Source organism: Parasteatoda tepidariorum, chromosome 5 (genome assembly GCF_982258835.1).
Source record: "Parasteatoda tepidariorum strain Cologne lab strain chromosome 5, Ptep-v5.0, whole genome shotgun sequence".
NCBI lineage: Eukaryota > Metazoa > Arthropoda > Arachnida > Araneae > Theridiidae > Parasteatoda > Parasteatoda tepidariorum.
The window spans coordinates 91,623,613-91,646,033 of NC_141759.1; the positions used below are offsets into that span (position 1 = coordinate 91,623,613).

The 22,421-nt window shown below is 28.5% G+C and overlaps 1 protein-coding gene across 2 annotated transcripts in view; it reads right to left on the reverse strand.

Moving 5' to 3' along the window:
- The window catches only part of alphaCOP (coatomer subunit alpha), a 35,874-nt gene extending 17,478 nt beyond the window's left edge, over positions 1–18,396 (reverse strand). Inside the window, exons 1-8 of one of the 2 annotated variants that reach the window (XM_087164521.1) lie at positions 18,061–18,396; positions 14,830–15,214; positions 13,022–13,193; positions 8,285–8,605; positions 4,677–4,878; positions 3,832–3,971; positions 262–486; positions 23–185 (exon numbers count right to left, since the gene is read on the reverse strand). In XM_087164521.1, coding sequence (XP_087020647.1) covers positions 23–185; positions 262–486; positions 3,832–3,971; positions 4,677–4,878; positions 8,285–8,605; positions 13,022–13,193; positions 14,830–15,214; positions 18,061–18,288 — 1,836 coding nt within the window. In that variant the 5' untranslated portion in view covers positions 18,289–18,396. The remainder of the gene's footprint in view (positions 1–22; positions 186–261; positions 487–3,831; positions 3,972–4,676; positions 4,879–8,284; positions 8,606–13,021; positions 13,194–14,829; positions 15,215–18,060) is intronic. The other variant, XM_087164520.1, reaches the window with a different exon arrangement.
- Between the last annotated feature and the right edge of the window lie 4,025 nt (positions 18,397–22,421).

The window sequence follows — 22,421 nt, forward strand, 5'->3', positions numbered from 1 at the left end:
ATAAAAGTAAAAGGAGGTTTGCCTCTTCATATTTTCGATTCACAAGTGCAAGTTTGAATTTGTATTCTGTGGGATCAATAGTCAAAACTCTGGGTCTGCATTCTCTATCCAAACAATACACATTAGAATCTTTCACTTTAGTTATGTAGATTGGTACATCCAACGTTCGAATGATGCCGTGGTCACTGAAAACGAAAGAGAAAACATTATAAATATAAAATCACTTGAATTTTAAAAAAATTTTAACAAAATGTAACTTACCCATTTGTTAGTGCATATTTAATGTGATTGGATGTTGTGTAAATAAAAACATTGTTATCATCCCATGAACCACTTTTTAATCTGCAGTTCTCCTGAATGGTACACAAAACATCGAGACGACGGTTGCACATGGTAAGGGTATGCTTGCTGAAGAAAGCAACATGGCTCATATCACTGCTCCAGTGCACATATTTCACTCGAGCAGACTTTACGTTGGCAAGCAATCTATGAGGAAGAAATTAAATACTCATAATCAAGTTTAAAATTCAGAGCAGAATCAATAGAGAAGTAATCAGTAAAGTTTTCAAATTCAGTAAAGTTTTCTAATTAAGAAAACTTAATATTAATTTTAAACTTAACATTTTCATATAATCTATGGGAAAGAAATTAAATACTCATAATCAAAATCAACATTCAGAACAGAATCAATAGAGAAGTAATCAGTAAAGTTTTCAAATTCAATAAAGTTTTCAAATTAAGAAAACTTAACATTAATTTTAAACTTAACATTTTCATATAATCTATGGGAAAGAAATTAAATACTCATAATCAAGTTTAAAATTCAGAACAGAATCAATAGAAAAGTAATCAGTAAACTTTTCAAATTCAGTAAAAATTTCAAATTAAGAAAACTTAATATTAATTTTAAACTTAACATTTTCATATAATCTATGAGAAAGAAATTAAATACTCATAATCAAAATTAATATTCAGAGCAGAATCAACAGAGAAGTAATCAGTAAACTTTTCAAATTCAGAAAACTTAACATTAAATTTGACGCCCAGTGGCTGAGTGGTAACGCTCCGCGCTCCCCGTGCCACAGGTCCTGATTTCGATCCTCGGGCCGGGCAAGGTAGACTCAGTCTTTCATCCCTTCAGTGGGTCGATAAATGAGTACCAAGCATGCTTGGGAACTAAACACTGGGGGTTCCGCGTTCGGCTGACCACCTGACCAGAACATCTGCTCCTGCACCCCAGAGCCCAAAGTGAAGAAAACTGAGATGGGCACAGTAGGTCTTGGCCCTCAATGGGCTGTCCCGCCACTAAGTTTAGTTTTTTAACATTAATTTTAGACTTAAAATGTTCATATAATCTATGGGAAAGAAATTAAATACTCATTATCAAGTTTAAAATTCAGAGCAGAATCAATAGAGAAGTTATCAGTAAAGTTTTCAAATTCAGAAAACTTAACACTAAATTTAGACTTAGCATTTTCAAACAATCTATGAGAAAGAAATTAAATACTCCTGATAAAGATTAACATTCAGAGCAGAATCAATAGAGTAAAAGTTTTCAAATTCAGAGAACTTAACATTAATTTTAGACTTAACATTTTCATATAACATTCATGGGAAAGAATGGAATAAATGAAACATTCATATTCAAATGTAACATTTAAAGTAGAATTTTGTAAGAAGTGGAAAAAAAATTTATATTGAGCAAGCAATCGAAGAGAGAGAAAGAGAAAATAAATTTAGATATTCATAACCAATTTAATATTCAGAGTAGAATCGATGAAGTAACTGGTAAGGTTTTCAAATTAAGCAAACTAAACATTAAGCAGGGACAATTGTGACACAAAGTAAAAAAACCTGAAAATTTTTTGCGCAAAAACCCTCTATCAATTTACATACTATTCATATTTGATCGAGGATGAAAAAAGCACCTTTAAGGGCTTTTAAAAAACGTAAATCAAAAATAAGCGTCTTTAAGCACTTTTTAAAAAGCTATGCACTCTGTATTAGTTTTTAGATAATTCGAATTTTTGGCAATTGGAATTGACTTCAGCCTTAATTATTTCTCTGTTTTATCTGGTTCTTTTCATAGATTCAATATGGAATTAAATAGTACTATTATACAACATAATTTTTAATACTTAACACTAAACGTACGAACACTTAATCTATACCTATTTCTACCATAGCTGGTCAAATGACCGGACTTTATGTTTCTTGATTGAATGTATGAAATATGAATGTTAGGAAGAAAATAAATTAAAAAGAACTTCATTATAATTAAACAAAATGGTATCTTGCCAATTTTTATGTATTACAAACACAAAGAATAAGAATTTTTAATTCATTGCTCAACACATTTTTTACATATATAGGGTGAGTCCATTGTGCATTTTCCGCAAACATATATTTCTTCTAATTATTATTATTTCTATTACTCTTATAATTATAATATATAAGAATTATAATCCTTGTAATGATTCCTATAATTAAGGGAAGCAAGACGTTTTCGATGTCGAAAAAATGATTTTTTCAACCTTATCGACAAGCCATTTTTTCTTAATATTAAATACATTTTAAGACTTTAAACTTTACAGTTATGACAGCTACATATTAATCTAATTCAATAACATTAAAAAGGAATTTAAAATGTTTATAAATTTAATTTTTATTAGAATTTGAAAATTTAATGTAAATATAATTTTTTTTTTTTACCAGACATAACTTTCGGTACGCTCGTACAAAAAACAAATCATTGTAAAGTTATGAAAATTTCTATGCTTGTGTATATATCTTATTTACATTTAATCAACTATATAAAGTTTATTTTTTTCATTATAATTTTGTTATACAGGGGAATGTTTTCAAAATTTGAACGAAATTTAAAATTTTTTTTCTGAAATACTACATTTATTTTGCTTATATATAATATATTCTGTACATATTATGAAACAAACTATTTCACCTGATTTTTCAAACATATTTACATGAGTGTATGCCAATTTTTTGCTGATATTTCATGTAGAAAATTTTTTAAGCGTACCGAAAGCTATGTCTGGTAAAAAAAAAATTATATATACATTAAATTTTCAAATATTTATAAAAATTAAATTTATAAACATTTTAAATTCCTTTTTAATGTTAATGAATGATATTAATATGTAGTTTTCATAAATGTAAAGTTTTAAAATGTATTTAATATTAAGAAAAAATGGCTAGTCGATATGGTTGAAAAAATCATTTTCTCAACATCGAAAACGTCTTGCTTCCCTTAATATTATTTCCTCTAAGAACTTGTGCTGTCTTGATTGTTTCGACATTTTTCTGGGTAAAAACTAACAGTTAGTTAAAAATGAAGTAAAGCTATCAAAACAAAATATAAGCTACTTACCAAAACATTTAGTTTTTGTCACTTTTTCTTACACGAAAATGTCAATCAAAAATTTTAGGTACTTTCTAGAAATTTGAATTTACAGTTATTCCGTATGAACTAACCGCGCAACAATCTTTGCAACTAACCACGCAACTGTGCAACTAATTTAATGCAATACGCTGAACGCGCATTACATCGTAATTTCTGATACAATAACCTTATAAAGCAATAAATTGTTCTCCTGGTCAAATGACCGGATGTGGTCGAAATAGGTTTATGGCAAGTATTATTCGAAGCAAACACAATATAAAAAATAATAGATTATTAACTGTATATATTTGTTAGAAAAAGTCATGAAGTTAAATGCGCAAAAACAGTAATATGATCAGCGCATTTTCAATGCTAAAGTTCTTAATGGTATGTTTAGCGTTAAAAAAGTGACTAGATAAAAAAAAAATTACCTGTTTTGTTGGACATCAAAAAGAGTGAGGCCATCTGAGTCTCTGAGAAGTAGCATTCCGGTGCCAGCATAAAATATTTCATCACAATTAGGAGCCTGAACTTTTTTAGTCACTTCATTCTTCATGTTCTTGATAACTAACTGTTTCAAAAAAAGAAAAGATGAAGCATAAAATTTATAGCCAACAAAAACAGGGTGCATAGCCAAATCTTTGAATCAAAAATAAGCACTTTTTAAAAACTTTTCAAGCACTTTACAAAAATTTTCAAGCACTCAAAAAATTCATATTCAATCAATGATATTATTGAAAAACAAAAACTTTTTATTAACAGTTTTAGCGTTTAAAAAAAAACCAAAAAAGAAACGGGCGTAAATCGAAACAATCAGTACTTTCCCACATCACTGAATGAATTCAACTTGACCCTGAACTCAGAACAAAAGCACCCTTACCCCCTACGTCAAAAAAAGTGTTAGAAGTAAAATAAAATAAACAAGAACAAAATTATAAAGAAAAACATTTCATAAGGATCTGATATTCTCTATCCGAATTGGAGCACTCGGGTTTCGGTTTCAAGTGTGCATGCGCAAGTCATAACGTGGATACGACATGAAGTCCGCGTGAATGATTACGTAGCAAACTCCCCTTTTTTCGTGAAATGCATGGGATCCACCAGATATCACTGAAGGGAAAAACAATTACTCGAAAAAAAAGCACTTTTTAAAAACGCCAGCTGAAAAAAGCACCTTTAAAAGCTTTTAAAAACGAAATCCCCAAAAAAGCACCTTTAAGCACTTTTTACAAACGCTACGCACCCTGAAAAACTTATTATGCAATTAGATGCTCACTGTATGAGTGCGATCCAAAACAGCAAATCTGTTCCTTGCGATCCAAACAGCAGTAAGTCCAGAAGAACGTTTACAATCTGATGCTTCAGTTTGCTGTGAATCAACTTCTTTTGGAATCATGTATAAATCATAAGTACTGTTATCCACATTGTTGGTACGGGTGCAAATAAGAACAGCATTTTCAACATGATTATAAGACAAGCTAGAAAAGGAAGAGAAATAGTTGTCAGTTCATTTAAATTATTCATAATTTCAAACACAGTTTGAAATGCTTTGAGAAAAACATTAGAATATATTATTAAAACCTTACATATGCATAATATGGTACCTATACTCAAAGAGATGAAATCATCAATAAAATAAAACATTTTATTGATGATTTCATTTTCATCGCAATAAAAAATGACACAAATTTTTTATATAAAAAAGAAAATTTTATTCATTATGTTCAGGGTATCTGCTGCATTTTAGATTTTCAAATCCGTGACTTTTCATAACTTACCATAAATAATTCCAAGAATTTTTCAACTTACCGAAATTACTATTTTCTCCAACAAAAACACAACAAATTTAAAAAAGCATTATAATGATAGGTACTGAAATGATAGGTATAACCAAAATTGTTATACTTTTCATCTTCATATTGAATTTTAAACTTAAAAAAAAAAAAAAAAGATTGAAGAAAGAGTTGAAGCAATAAAACATCTAAAAAAATACAAAAGCATATAAGTAAATATACAGTCAGATATATGTAGTTATTTAAACCTGTTTTATTTCTTCTTAAAAGTAAGTGTAATATAAAAAGTCTAAACTAGAATTTTAAATTGATAAAATAAAAAAAATAATAATCAATTGATAAAAAAATTCTGAAATCATAGAAGTTTAGAAGATAATTCACTCCAGAAATGATGTTCGTTCTTTCATTTTTTGAAAGAACGCCATAATTTTTAAAGGACAGGAAAAAACATTTTATATTTTAAAAAAATATGACTATGAGTGGAGACTGTTACAAATTTAGATATTCGGAACACTGCAAAATTGGGGGGGGGGGTAAATTCCATTTTAAAAATTAGATCTTTAGGCAACCTAAATCCATGACTTTCCATGTGACTTTTTTTTAAAAAAAATCTTCTTTAAAATCATGACATTTCATGGAAAATTTTGTTCAATACCGAAATCCATTACCTTCCAGGTGCGCAGATATCCTGTATGTTTTTATAAAATGAAACCAATCTTGTCATGTAAGCAATAGAAATTAAACAACTAATCAATAGAAATATTACATTTTTTCCCTATTCCATGAATTAAAACAATTTTTAAATTACTAAAAAACGAATGAAAGAGCATACTTATGCATGTTTGCTTTACAACTCTTGATATATTATCCTGAACATTTCTTAATAGTACTTAAGAACAAAACTAGATATTTTGTAAAAAAGATCTTTTCTAACTAGCAGCTGCGTTTTTTCTTTACTGGCTGCCTTAAAGCAGGGCTCGAAAAAGCTCAGAAATTTTACCCGTCCCCAAGGACGGCTTGTCCAACAATGTACCCGTCCTCCTTTGAAACTAACCCGTAGCTTCTAAATAAATAAAAATATAATTTTCTCTCATTTATTACAAACATTTATATAAATTACACAATGAATTAGTAGTTACTAAGATTACATTATACAGTAATAAAAGAAACACGAGGCTTTTAGAAACGTAGTATTTCTTTTATGAAAAAATTTATTTCTTTTATGAAATAATTTAAAAGACAAAGGTCAAGTTATCTGGAATGGCAATTTATCCGAGGGTACTGCGTTTTTTTAAATGAGTCAAATATGACGTTTGCCAGTTCCACAATCAAGCCAATGATTTGCAGAGGCTTCTGCATAGAAATCTGAAAGGGGTTTTCCATTTAGGTAGATGTTCATAATTGCGTTTACCGCTTCTTGTTTAAGACCAGTACGTAATGCATTTTTTTGTAAGTTCATTGCTGAAGTTCATTGCTAAGTTCAACAGCTGCAGTTCTCCCAGACGGAGAAAACATCAATTCAATTTCAGGGTCAATTTAGAAATAAGGCGCTAGACTCTTGTAAGATAACAAAAATTGAAAATGTATCACGAACATTAACGGGAAAATGGCCGTCCGCGCGGACGTCGGATTAGAGAAATTTGTTGACCGCGGGGAATTTTTGACAGCCGAGGACGGGCGGCTTTTCGAGCCCTGCCTTAAAGGGTACCTTTATTTTTGCATTTTTTATTTATTCGGTTTTTCTTTTTGCACTCTATTGTTTGATGAATGATAACAAATTTCCAATCTGGAATCTGAAATTTATCTAAATTTTAAATACTATAAAGAAAAATAACTTTGCTGCATACAAAAAAAGTTATTTTGAATGGATGTTGATTGAAAAATATCAATACTGCCAATTACTAATTGTTAGTTATTTCATCTATTATTTGACCACTGAATTTAATGCAAATTATATTTTGATGTAAGAATTCCTGGGATAAACTTTTTAACAGCAATGAAGTCAAACAATTTAAAGTAATCTTTAAAGTACTTTACTTCAAATTAAACACAAAGTCCCAGCCAAATCATTACAACTGAAAATGCGGGGTGAATATATAGCGAATAATAAAATCAAATCATTTGTAATTGAATTGGAATGCTAGGATCAGTTCAATATTTAAATTTTTATATGTTTTAAGTTAGATGCTTTATATAAAATTAAACATGCTCTTTACAATTAGATATGAAATTTTTCTTTTACTAAACACTTGTGAACAAAAAACACATTGATTTTTGAGAAAAACTTATACGTTTTAGCAGGGTTGGCAAGATTTTGCCGCAGGTGGAAAAAACCATGGTAAATACCGGTAAAAACCGTCCTGGCAAAAACCTATATTTTCCAAGATGAGAGGACAAAAACACATTTTTGATACAAAATTATTCCTAAAATTGAAATATATACTATGAATATAAATAATTACAAAAAAATTAACAAAACTATTATTCCATAATTAAATGATAATGTATCATTTTAATAGTTTAAAACATTATTGATTGGAAAATTTGTGATTATTCTCTTTTTTCCAGTGAAATGAACTTATTTTAAATTAATACAAATATAATTTAAAGCATAAAATATCTATCAACATGTGTAGTTAATTATTGTACAAATAATAATTTTTTATAATAAATAATAGTATTATACAAATAATAATATTTATTTGTAAAAAAACATTTATTTTAGGATTCTGAAACGAAAAAGAGATCAAAAACTTTCAATCTTTTAAAAATTATTACCCTTAGGTATATTAATTATTAATATGTTAAAAATAATTTCTTCATGTAATGTATCAAAATTATTATTCCTTATGATTGATTTAAATATGTTTCAAGTATTTTGTAATAATATTTAATCAGCAATTTAGATAATTTGGTTTCTGCCGGTTTTTACCAGTTTTTGCCGGTTTTTACCAGGTTTTTGCCATTGTCCTGACAAAAAACCCTTTTTGCTGGCAAAAACTTCAACCCTGTGTTTTAGAATTAAGTGATCTTAGCTTCAAATCATGTTAAAATAGTTTGTTTAAACGATTCTAACTTAAATTTTTATTACCTAAAGACTGGGCTTCGATTTCCACCTCTGAGTTGAAGAAGACAGACGTCTTTGGAGAGGCCGAAATCCAAACGCCTCAAATAGCGATCTTTTACGTAGTAGAGCAAGTTGTTGTGAACAGCAAATGATGGCCGTTCTCGTTCCAGCTTGAAGATTATCATACCGCCATCGTGACCAGCAGCAAATAAGTTGAGACTGGGGTGGGCAGTCATTATCCAAAATCTGTCATGTTCTCGTCTAAATGTGAACAGTGTGGTGCGCTTGACCATGTCCCACACTCTAATACTTTTATCTTCAGAATTACTTAAAATTAGTTCATGTCTGCAACAAAAGAGTTACTATTTTATGCAACAACAATAAAACAAAAACTCAAACTTTAATGATTAATAGTAAAACAATATGAAAAGAGTGATGGTGATATTAAAACTGGTACTTACCTACAAACACTCAAAATGGAAATATTAAAAAAAATAATTGAATATTTTTGAAGGAATTAAGAAAAAATGGTGTGTAGCTTAGAACAAATCTAGAGCTTAATCACTCATATAATGAAACTGACATTATTAACTTTATTAAATGACAAAGAATAAAACTGGCAGGCCATGTTATGAGAATGGACAAAGACCGTACCACAAAAAGAGTTTTCAATGCCAGACCAGTTGGCACACGAAAAAGAGGCAGGCCGAATTTGACATGGATAGATGGCCTAGAAAAAGACCTTCTGGTCTTAAAAACTAAAAACTAGGAAACACTAGAGGGAAATAAGTTAGCCTGGAAAAAACCTTTCGAGAAGGCCCAAGGCCCTCCCTGGGCAGTCGAGCCAATGATGATGAATTGAACATTTAAATTAGGGGTGCTCAACCTGCGGCCCGCGGGCCAAATGCGGCCCGCCAACCCTCCATGTGCGGCCCGCGGCCGCAATCTGAACAAAATGAAAAAAAAATTTTATATTTGTTTTTGAAAAATAATAAAAAGAATTCGGTAATTTAAATTTACACTTTTAAGTTTTTGACGCACCCAATCTCAATCAATGTAGTTTTTCGATGGTTAACGCTACGGATTTCAGCATAGTTTTAAAAATCCCAATATTTTTAATACATCATTATTACGATTTACGAATTTTAATTACCACTTTTGACGCCTTTCGTATGTGCCGATTCCAATGACTTTTCGGTAGTTATTGCTACCCATTTTCAAGTAGTTTCTGAAATAGCGATTTTTGAAAGTTATGAAACGCTTTATTTGTGCAAACTTCATGGAAAATCTAAATGACTTTAGAACCTTTCTTCAACAGTTATTGCTGCACAATTCCACCCGGTTTTTAAAACTTCGATATTTTAGCACGATATTATTACGAATCGCGAGTAAAGAATCGCTCATTTAGATAACCATTTTTTGACACGGCTTAATTGTAACGATTTTATCGCAAATCAAATTATTTTTCAATCGTTATTCTAGAAATTATTGCTACACATTTCTACAAGGTTTTGAAAGTACCGATATTTTTTATACGCTATTGCGACATTTTAATTTCAAATCCCGCATTTAAATTACATAAAATTTTGATGGACTTTATTTACTCCAATTTCATCTGAAATATAAAAGTATTTTGGCTATTGTTTTAGTAGTTATTACGTTTTTCCCGTGATTTAAAAAGATTATGATATTTTTAATACTATGGTTTGACAGCAAGCGAGTTTTGAATCGCGCATTAAAATAATTATTTTTTACGTGCTCTGTTTGTGCCGATTTTATCATTTGCGTTCTACCGATTTTAACACGCATTTTTTAAGAGGTTTTTCGAGCGTGTTTTTTCTTCTTTCCCGTTATTGCTGCATTTTTATTTGTGATTTAGAATATACCTGATATTTTCACACAATATTACAACTCCTGAAATTCGATTCAGTTTTAATTTTTTTTTCGTAACTTAAAAAGTAATTACGTATCTTAGCCAAATCAGCACCTTCCCAGGAAAAAAAAACGAGATGTGTTTATATTAAACGCGGTCCGTTTTGCAAAAAAAATAATTCAAAACACTGCATAATTCTTTAGTCCCATGAACACGTGCAAGTTTAACAACACACATCGAACCTATTCTTTTTATTGTCACTTGTAATTTAAAAGTCATACATCGTAATTTGTATTTACGCTATCTGAAAATTGCCCATCGCATTTCGTATTAACATTAACGAGATTTAAAAATAATCCATCGCGTTTCGTATTTACGGGATTTAAAATCTCATATCGCGATTCGTGTTCTGACGTTTAAAATATCATCCGTTGCTACTTTTCTCGCAATTCATATGCACGCGTTTTAAAAACCATATATCGCGATTCATATTCATGCATTTTAAAAATCAAGTGTTGTGAGTAGTCCTTTCGCAATTTAAAAGCCACAAGATTCGTATTCACGCGATTTGAAAAACAAGCATCGAGTTTTTTATTTAAGCAATTTAAAAATCACACATGGCAATTCGTATTCAAGCAATTAAAAAATAACGCATAGCAATTCGTATTCAAGCAATTAAAAAATAACACATCGATATTTGTATTTCCGCGATTTAAAAACCCAGAAAGGAAGAACACCATCTAGGACAAATTCCAAAACTGATGATGCTATTTGCTCTAAGTTTAATACTACCCACAACAACAGCTTCTGTCGAAAGACTGTTTTCCAGAATGAATTTGGCCTGTTCAAAATTACAGAGTAGTCTTTAAATACAATCATAACATTTTCATTTAATGGCTCAAAAAATATCACATGATCAAGTAGATAAAATTATCACAATATTCAAAAATTTTGAAAATTACAGTATAACCATTAGGAAATTTTTTAAACCATTTTCTACCTTCTTGTAGCATTTTATATCATTTATGATTATATGCTGGGAAATGATTTGTATATCATTAAATTTTAACTGTATAAAAAAAGATAAGTTTCGTAAAGTAATGTAAATTTTATTGATTGTAAATAATAAGTGTCATGTTAAAAATATATTCGTCATAAAAAGTTGCAAACAAGTATCTTAATAGTTTTTTATTATTAAGGAACATAGTTCCTTAAAATTTAATGTGTTTTCTTTCTTTCTTTTTCTTCCCTCTCTCAGCCTCTTATAATTTAAAATAAAAATGTCTGAAAGTTAAAGTACATTCCCTAATAAATGCTAAATCTTATTTTCCACTTAAGGGGTTTTGTTTTAATCATTTTTAACCCTATAAACTTTCTTTAAATCAAAGTATTTAACTTAAATTTATATTAATAACTAGAATATTTATTTATTTGAAATTTAATTCTATGAAGAAAAAATTTAACTTTAAAATCTATGTTTAAATGGACTTATGTATTTTGTAATGTGATAAAAAAAATTTCAATTTTTCCATAGTTTTTAAATTATTTCAATTTATCTAAATTTTTTCTGATAAATTGATTCTGATTTTCGAATTCTGTTTTCTTTCTTAAGTAATCAGTTTTGCATTTTCTAATTTTAAACGTTTTAAAGTATTGTATTTTCTGCAAAGAGATTACAAGGTTAAGCGATAAAAAGAATTTAGTGTTATATAAACAATGATGTTTATATAACAATCACCACCAACAATTGCTTTCAATATGTAACATATCATCTAATAATCTAAACACTTTGGCATGCGGCCCTTCATTGGTCAATCTGCTGTGCATGTGGCCCTTCACTGAAAAAGGTTGTGCACCCCTAATTTAAATTAAGCAATATAATTTTAAAGTTCAGTGTTGTCTTAATTATACTTATTACTTAATGCATGCTAATTTTTTAATCATACTAGTCAGCTCTTAAATGCGTAAAAAATGAAAGTTTTGATAATAATTTTCTTTACAACTGTAGTTAGCAAGTTATGTAAAATGGATAAATGCAGAACTTTACTGTAAAAATTTATTTCTTTCAACTATATAATATGACAACCATCTTAAACAGTTAACAAGTTTCTTTAAAAAAAAAAAAAAATTTTAAAAACCGTGAAATGAAAACATACTTAGTATTTTTTTCAGCTTAAAATGAGGTAATGTCACAAATTATAAAAGCTGTGGTAGATAAATTAATAAAACAATTTTTTGTTAACTCAATATATTGAAGGACAAAAACAATGCATATAACAAATAAACTTAATAAATTCAGTTAATATAATTTAACATTAGTTTAATAAATGAAGAACAGGAGGTAGTCTATTTTCACAAAAATAACAATTAGACTACAAGTGAATAATGTAGAAAATCAGTTCTCTCCTAGAGTTATTAACACAGGGAAAATAGACAATGCTAAGGAAAAACTTTTCCTGTAGATAAGAAGAACTAAGAAAAACATAGTGAATAAGAAATAGTAATGAAGAAGTATTGATGGGGAAGAGATTTTGAGGAGATCTTGTTTAATCAGACTTTCAAATTTAATTTTTTGTAAAAAAATCAAAAATTTTGCCCTGAAATTTTCAGGGGATATAAATTAATATTTACGACAAATGTCTATATTTTTAAGATTTCAATTGGATGCTTGCTACTGAGAATTTTTGAATCAGGAAATTAAATTTTCACAGAATGAGCGTTCATGGAAAGAAAGAAATATAAATAAGAAATAAATATAAATTATACTTAAACTATCAAATTATGTAGAATTTTTTCCTCATCATAATTTCAATCCTGTTAAGAAAATGCAAATTTTCTTAAAAAGAAAGCTTATCAATATAAAATAGAAATATTAATAGCAGTAATACCTAGGGTGAAATAAAACACAAGAAACATTATTGTAATGTCCTCGGCATGTATCGACTTCCCAAGCTTTTGAATCATTCATTCTCCATAGTTTCACTTGGCGGTCATCTGCTCCCGATACAATCAAAGGCATGGTACTGTGAAAAGCTGCCCAATTAACACCTCGATCATGACCTACATTAAGGAAAAAAATAATAACTTTAAAAAAAAAAATAGATCAATTTATTTCCAACCCAAAAAATATTATAACAGGGTAATTCTATAAACGACTTAATTGTTAATATCATACTAGAACTACACTAAAAGGCTATTGGCTAATTACTTGTAAAACTCCCAATCAAATAATTAACAATGGGCAAGCTACCTGACTTGGGAGTTTATGCAGCTTGCTCTACAATCTTTTATCAGAGAAAGGGAAATTGTTCTTTTTTGTTATAAAAAAAGATTGTGTTGAATAAAAACATTTTGAAAACAAATTTCTCATTTTAATACAAAATATTTGCTATAATGAACTAACTGTATTTTTTTATTAAATCTGATTCATCTAAATCAAAACTCATATAAAATACAGATGATAATTAATGTCAATTTTTTACAATGTTTTCTTATAGGTTGAATGATAAAATAGGATTTTAAAAAAAAATAAAAGTTATAAGATAGATGTTAATTTGAATTTTTTCTGCCACTAATTAAGAATTCTTTTTTTTTTTCCTTTTTATCCCCTCATGTTGTAAAGCATTAGCAGTACAGATAATCAAATAAAAATAACAATAAAAACCGAGCCTCTAATTCCAAAAGTAAATTAATAGGATTTAATTTTAAGAAAATTTAAAATAAGGAAAAGAATTGAGTAAATTTTTTAATAGAAATATCTATAATTTAAAGAGAAATAAAACTTCGATGCTGGTGTTTTTCTCTTTTTCAAACACTTTTGATATTCAAGTTCATTAATGTTCTAGTTTATTCTCCTCAATTTTTTTTAACTGCTCTGCCTTTTCAATAACTCTTACTAGTACTGGGCGATAAATCGATACATCAAGAATTATCGATTCAATGCATACATCGCTATGCCTGTATAGTGACTTTTGTTTCTTGCGAGCATCAGAAATCTGATATAAGAGGCTCGCAGTTTAACGATTTGACATGCTAGGATCTTGGCTTACTCTAACGCACTTACCACGCTGACAAAGGCAATTTTTATTTCCTAAAGCTTAGAAGGTATTGACGTCTAAAGACATTGATGTTCGTCTTGCTACGAAAACAATGTTCATTTCAGTATTTTGAATGGCAATGAGTGAATTGAATCAGAAGTCACAGTTTTGTGAAAGGAGCAGCGTCGAAATGTAGAATGCAATGCATAGTTTCTTTATGCATCCTTTTTTACCCAAGGAATTTTTTGTTCCTCGAAGATTATTTTCAGGCGGACTTACGTTATTTTGCGGCCGCAGTGCATTTTATTTCATCAGGACTTAATGCTTCTTGTAAATTAGTTTCAGTGGAACTTCAGCTACTTAGGGATTGTTGTGCATTATTTCATCACTTTTATTTTGTGTGTTGGGATTTAAAGTATCTGGGCAATTAATTTTAGAAGGCCAACTGTTACTTTGAAATCACTGTTATTTTGAATTATTTTTCTCCCAAAATAACTTCTGATAAATGACCTTCCAATGTATACCTAATTAAAAATAAAAATTTTGCTAGAAAAAATGCAATTTAAAGCAGATATATAACATACGTAAATGACATCAAATTACAATTTACATAAATTCACCATCAAAAATAATATTACACATAGATATTGACACATTACCTTCCAAAACATGCTTCACAACAGCATCGGACGTTCCAAACAAATCAGTATGTGAGGGATTTTTGAGATGCTCTTCCAGCCCCCCAGGTCCTGGGGCAACATTCTTCTTTCTTAAACCAGATATATCCCAAACTCGCACAGTTTGATCCAAAGATGCCGATACAACCAAATCTTCTGTTGGGTGAAATTGTGCAGACATAACATAATGATTGTGGCCAGTAAGAACACAAATACATGTACGTGACTGCCAATTCCACACTCTAATGGTTTGATCATCTGACGCACTTAAAATCCAGGGATACTCATGATGAAAATAGGTTGTGCGAATGTAATCGAGATGACCCATCAAAGTAAAAATGCATCTTCTTTGTTTATAATTCCACACCTAAAAATTATTAGTTTTAAAATATAAATGCATAATAATAAAAATAAAAACTATAAAATTCAATAGCAATAAATGTGGTAAATATCATTTATTTTTAATAAACAAATAAACAATTTTTTTTACATAAATTTAAAAAAGTTTATTATTATTTAAAAGTTTATAATTATAAAAGTTTATTAAAAGTTTATTTAAAAAAGTTTATTATATTTAATATTGCATTATTTATCCTTCAGCAAAAACATAATTTACCAGTATTAAAAGCATAGTTATTCATATTTAAAGGATAAGGTATTCACTAGTGATGTACCGAACAGTGATGGGGCCGAATACCGAATATTCGGCCAAATTTTAGGCTGAATACTTTTTAAAAATTTCTCTTTTGATTGTAATTTTGTAATTAAAGTAATTTTCAAATTTTAAATTAAAAATTAAATAAATATTAACAAAATTGCTTTTTTAATCTTTGTACATTTAAAAAAATTTTAACAACTTGATTTATTTTTTGTAATAATTTAAATATCTTGATGCCAATAACAAGGCAATATGGCTTTTATAAATTTAAATAATTAATAATAGCATATTTTAGTTATAGTTATACTTGTAATTTATATGCTATTTCATCTAAAATTTGAACTCGTAAAAATGCCTTAAAACACAAAAAATATGGTACTTATTATTTACAGAAAAAAAAACATCTAAAATGTCAGGTGCATTAGAAATAAAATCCAACAAATTTATCAATTTTTTATTTGCTTTAAAGATAGTAAAGTTAGTACGGTTTATGGAGAATTAAGGTTTATAGAATTGCATTTCATAAATGCTTCTTCTATAAATGCTTTAAATCATGGATATGAATCAATTTTACACGTTCATTTGTCCTTATTTCTTAATATAAATACTTATACAATAGTTACAGAAACATGGTATGATCTGCAAAGGAATTTTGGATATTGCACTCCACTATATAAATAAACATTATCTTTACTAAGTGAAATATGCCCACTTATGGCGGATATTTCCGTATCGTGATCTCCCCCGCCAACTACAATCGCCAAGGTGCCAAAAAGATTTTAAACTTGCAAATTTAAAAAAAAAAAAAAACATGTAGATGCTTGCCCGGGGTGTGGCTACGAGTTATACCTTTCAAGTTTGTCGTCCCGCTCTGTGGTGTTTTTTTGTTTTTGTTTGTTTGTTTCTCGCGGGCCATTGCCCAGAAGTTTTCAAGACTAGGCAATTATTCTGCCACAGATCACGATACGGAAATCTCCCCTACTTATGAAATAGAATAAGATTCATAATTCATATAGAGATTAAGTAACTTTAAGAAACTTTTTTATGATTGCTTATGGGGGTAAATGATGATTTATGATGTGGTCAGATTTATGATTACTTACGGGTTTTTTTATGATTGCTTATGGGAAAAAATAATGGCTTATAGGTTTTTTTATTGCTTATGGGTGTAAATGATGGTTTTATGATGTGGTGAGGTTTATGATTCCTTAAGTGGGAAGGTTGCTAAGTAAAAAAGTAGTTTTCTTTAAGACCAGATAAAGTTAGAATTCACAATTTCTTAACAAAAATAACAATTTTTCAAGAATACTATTGTAAAGATTGATGATTCAAACACAATAATAATTATTATGTCTTCAATAATAATTATTATGTACTGTATTATGTAAAATATCTGCTACATTTTTAATTGGAGAAAAAGGACCAAATATATTAGAGCTGGCAGGATTAATTTAAAAGTTAAGTAATAAATAAAAGAATTTTGCGAAGTGCTAGCAAAAATGTCGCTAATTTAAAAATAAAGTAGGAAACATAGTTCAAGCATTGAAAGTTTCTATTTAATAATATAAGGCATAAAATATATTTATTCATCAACATATATTAAAGAGATTGAAATATGAAACCTGCGGGGTTTTGATAATTGACTATATGTCAACCTTCATCTATCTAAAGGTACCTCGTGATAGAATCAAGTTAACATGTCTTATATACTAGTGAATTGGTATTTAATATTTATAGTGGTAGTTACGCCACATTACTCCCCTTCCAGAATTTTATCTGTGATAGAATTCGATGAGCAGATTCCACTAGTTGATTCATGCTGTTTACGTATTAATATCAATTTTTGCTCATTATATTTTCTTCATTTTTTAATTTTAATTTATAGCATTTCGCTCATTTTTGGTTTATTTATTGTTTAAACTTTATTTACTTGACCTTTTTTTTTTTTCTTCTGAACAGCATATTTTAAAGCAAATCAACTGTTTAACGTGAAACATCCATCAATGTTGGCAAGTTCATATCACATCCGGAGGTCACCAATGAGGGGAATTATTTATGGTCTATGTCAACCTTCATTTATTATAAGGTACCTCGTGATTGAATCAAGTTAATGTTACCTTATATACTAGTAAATTGGTATTTTATATTTATAGTGGTAGTTACACCACAAACCTATATCATAGAGCTATACATTTTTTTAAAAAAAATCCCCATTTACCTTTAAAGTCAAAATCTCAACTAAAAAGAAAATTCCTTAACATTCTTTGTTAGATTTGGTATTCATGACAAATAGGCAAAATAAAGCCCTGCTACTAATAAGATGTAGCTAGTTGCAAATTGAATAAAATAGGACCCTACAAAACATGGTACTACTTCGTTTCAAGGATAGAGACGTAAAAAAATCGATTACAATACATATACCAGTGTAATTATTACAATAACACCTATTACCACAATCAATTAAGTACTAGAAACAATACTTTTGAGCGACTATTACGGTGCCCTGAAACGGAGTAGTACCTGAAAAAATATTATAGTATTTAAATCATTGCTACTTTTATTTTGTAGTCATCTCCACCAGAAACGAAGAGGGGCTGCTGGTTGTGGAAACAAATCCCTCTAACCGGCCCATCATGTTCATCAAATTTGTCCAACAAAGTGCACATACGATAATCCCATAGTTGAATGATTCCATTGTGTAAACTGGTTAAAATCCATGGTCTCTTAGGGTGAAAACTTAGCCCTTTAACTCGAGCAGATTTAGTTTCGAATTTTGTTAACATTTTACTTATGGCGACACGTCAGACCAAACAGAACAGAAACATCAACAATCCAACCCATCAATGAAATGTGACGTGTATTCACTTCTTTTCAGTTAGTGTTAAACAGCTCAAATACGTTTTTCAGAAACTTGAACTTAGTTTATAGCTTTCATAGTATTGGTGATCGAAATGGGATACGGGTGACGTAAGGTAGAACTCTTTACCTATGGCAACACTTCACATTAACGTGTGGAGAGTCATAGAAGAAGGTATATGTCAGATTTTGTCTTGATTTTCAAATGGATTAGAAACTTTCAAGTAAGGACACTATATGAAAATGAAAACTACATTAAACATAGTTCTAAGAGAAAGCGTCATGGAAATTTTAAAAATATTTTTAACAATTAAATACAAAATATATTAAGAAAAGGAAAAATATCGTTGTACAGACAACTAAAAAGAGTAAGAGAGGGAAGGGCCAAAGGCATTGAACCGGTCTTCTCTTCCAATGGTGTATATTTTTCTTTTATGTATATTTATATATATATATATATATATATATATATATATATATATATATATATATATATATATATATATATATATATATATATATATATATATATATAAGTTCGAAATGCAGATAAAACAAAGAAAAATTATAGATATATGAATAAAGGGGGGGAGAATAATAAGTAAAAAAATAACAAACAACAGTTTAAAAAAAAAACAGGAGAAACTTGTTGTTTTTCTTAACTTTCTTCGTGTCTTCTTGTATTTATTTATTATATATATATATATATATATATATATATATATATATATATATATATATATATATATATATATATATATATATATATATATATATATATATATATATATATATATATATATATATATATATATATATATATATATATATATATATATATATATATTACTTGTACAAGTTTATATATATATATATAAACTTGTTATTGTTTTACAACCATCCGGCGATCACAACTCTCAAATATACATATATATATATATATATATATATATATATATATATATATATATATATATATTATAAAACAATAACAAGTTTCCTAAAACCTGAAAAAAGTTTGAAAACTTTCAAAATATTTTGTTTCCCTCTCATTAGAGGATTCGCTTTCTGAGAAATGAAAGGAGTTCAAAGAAAAGAAAAAGCCAGTTGAACTGTTCTGATAAAGTATTCGGTTTAGAGATTCTTTACTCAATAAAAAAGAATATTTAACTTATTTACTCAAATAAAAATGAGTTTCAAGATAATTTTTAGCATTAATGCATGTAAGAGAATCGAATTAATAATGTACAAAAACCTTTATCGAAGACTTTGCTTGCGATTCCTAGGAAGAGTTTAAACCCTGATATATAACTCTGAAGAGTTAAACCCTGATATCGAAGAATGAAATCGCCCATAGAAAATAAAGAAAAACATCAAAGTCTTCAATACATCTTTCTCAATATCGTTCTGCTCTTTCAAAATAAACGGACGCTCTCTTCTTCAAACTCTGCATCTTTCAAAATAAAGAATTCAATGCGACCTTAATGAAAGATTCAACCGATTACAGTAAATTCAGCGACCTACGTTTTCTGCTTCTATTTCTAGAAAGCTGATAAACTTTAAGTTCAATCAAGGGCAGTAGGGGGTCGGGGGGGGGAATTGCACCCCTGTCGGGCATGGCCTGTCTACCCCCCCCCCCCCATTGGAAAAATTTAAAGTCCCGTCGGGAAAATAGTCTGGTCTCATTTTTTTCTAAATAATGTCAAAAATTCCTTTACAAATACCTAATAAAAAAATTTTGTAGTTGACTTTTTATTTATTTATTTTTAAGAATTAGTAGCAAAAATTAGCAAAATATATTGTAAATTCTATGTAATTGTAGTTTCACTGCACAACTTGTAACTTTGCCTATACATTGTTAAACTTGAGACCGGATGCGATTAGCTATGGTTGAAATTGACGACTTTTCGAAGTCCCATAGACGCATCCTCATTTTCTTGTAAACTTATCTTTCAAACTGCTATTCTTTCTTGTGGAGAACTGAGGAGGGGATTATTTTCGCTGGGGGCATAATTGCTTTTTGAAATTTTCAAGCAAAATAAAAGTATAAGAATAAAATAAAAAAATTTCAGTTTTAATTTTTTCATTCTTTTTTTGAGAAAAAAAAACTTTTAAAGGAGGAAAAACATTTATTTATTTGGATTCAAGGTTTATATTTTAATTAACGCAATAAATATGCAGTCGGAAAAAAAAGACAAATAAACAGTAACAAAATATTTTTAATTTATTTTAATTTCTTAGGCAGATTTAATTCATTATTTTTTTTTATCATTTTCTAAGTAGTAAAAAGATTATTGATTCATTCCGAAAAACAATTAAATTTTTCGTATTTAATATCTTAAAATATATATTAATCAACATAACAGATTCTCATTGACTTATTTTATTTTCAGTGTATGAAATGGAAAAAGGGAACACTTTGATTAACTTTTGATTCAATTATATTTTTGCGTACAAAAAGTCAATACCATATTTTCTAAGTTACGAAATTGAGCACAAAAGCGCATTTTGTTCTGGATAAACATACAAGTTTTTCTATAGTTTTAGGTTTTTAATTTTCAAATGCGGAAATAGCCGCAATCTGGAAGCTATGGTTCGAAGTTATGGCAAAGAGACAGATGGAAAATTTGAGTCTTTTAATTTTAACTTCACTCGTTGATTATTGACCGTCGATTATTTCGAGAACTTTTTGAGTGTATTGAAAAATGTTTGCATACAATTATCACAAAAAAATTTTATACACAAATTTTTACGCAAAAATAATTTTGAATAATTATTTGTTATTTTTTATTAGTTTATTAAATAATAGTAGTAATAGTTTATTAAATAATAATATTGAATTGTATGTTCTACATATTTTTACATCCTTTTTAATTTCAAAATACAAACAATCGATCGATTAGTTTCTGAGCTATCAAATTTAAAAAAGATCAGTTTGCTTAAAATTTTATTTATCTCGAATTATTCAACCGATTTCATTCAAATTTTTTGTTTTACAATTTTAAATTACATTCCATAAAATTATATAAAAATTTGTATATCTTGCTATTTTATTTTATTTTATCCGTCGTTGAACAGCCGACCCAATTTTCGAGTTTACGACTACTAATGTTCAACTCCGTTGCCTTGTAATTTTGAACTAATCCAGAAGACAAGGAAACTCCTGAATCAGTACCCCCATAGGTATTGATTTGTTATGGGAACATGGAGGACTTTGCGACTCGACATATTTAATGTGCATCAGTCGCCATTTACTACACGGGGATTTCGAAATTCAGGATTCAAAATTTTTCCAACGCATATTATAAATAAAAACGTGAAGAATATTAAATATTTGATAACTATTTGAAACTACATTTTTTGCATGGCATTTACCTTTGGATAAACGAATTTTTTAATTGTATGAAGAAATTTTCGAATCACTCAATACGCAAAACGTTCTTGAGATATGAGAAGATTGAGATTTTATCATCATTATCATTGAACTATTATTATGAAGCTATTTTTATGGAGGAACTTCACACTACTCTCCTGACATGACTAATGGGACATTATTTATCATATTGCAGTTCTGAGTCTAATTTCTTATTTTAAAATATTGTTTGCACTAATTCATATTTAAGGCTACGTCCTACAGCCATTAATATTAAAGGCTAGTACGGAAAAACCCGTTCATTAAATCATAAGTTATTCGGGTTATACAGTTTTTCGTTTGAGTTGAGTTATTATTCTTCATACGTTTTATACTTTAGTTACTATATTCCATCAGTATTAAATATTACTATCGATGTAAATTTTTTTTCGAAATTTATTCCACAAATCGCTAATAATAGTTTTTTCTTAAAATTTAATATAAAGTATAAGGAAATCGCGAACGCATTAATTGAAAAAATCGAAATAAATTACATTAGGAAACCAAAAATATTATATTATAAATCTTAACTATGCACTGTCAATTATTTCGATTAAAATTACAGGTTATAGTTCTTCCTACAAAAATAACTTCTAGAGGTTTTTTGGTCTTAGCGATTAAACTTTTAAAATCATAAAATTATTTATT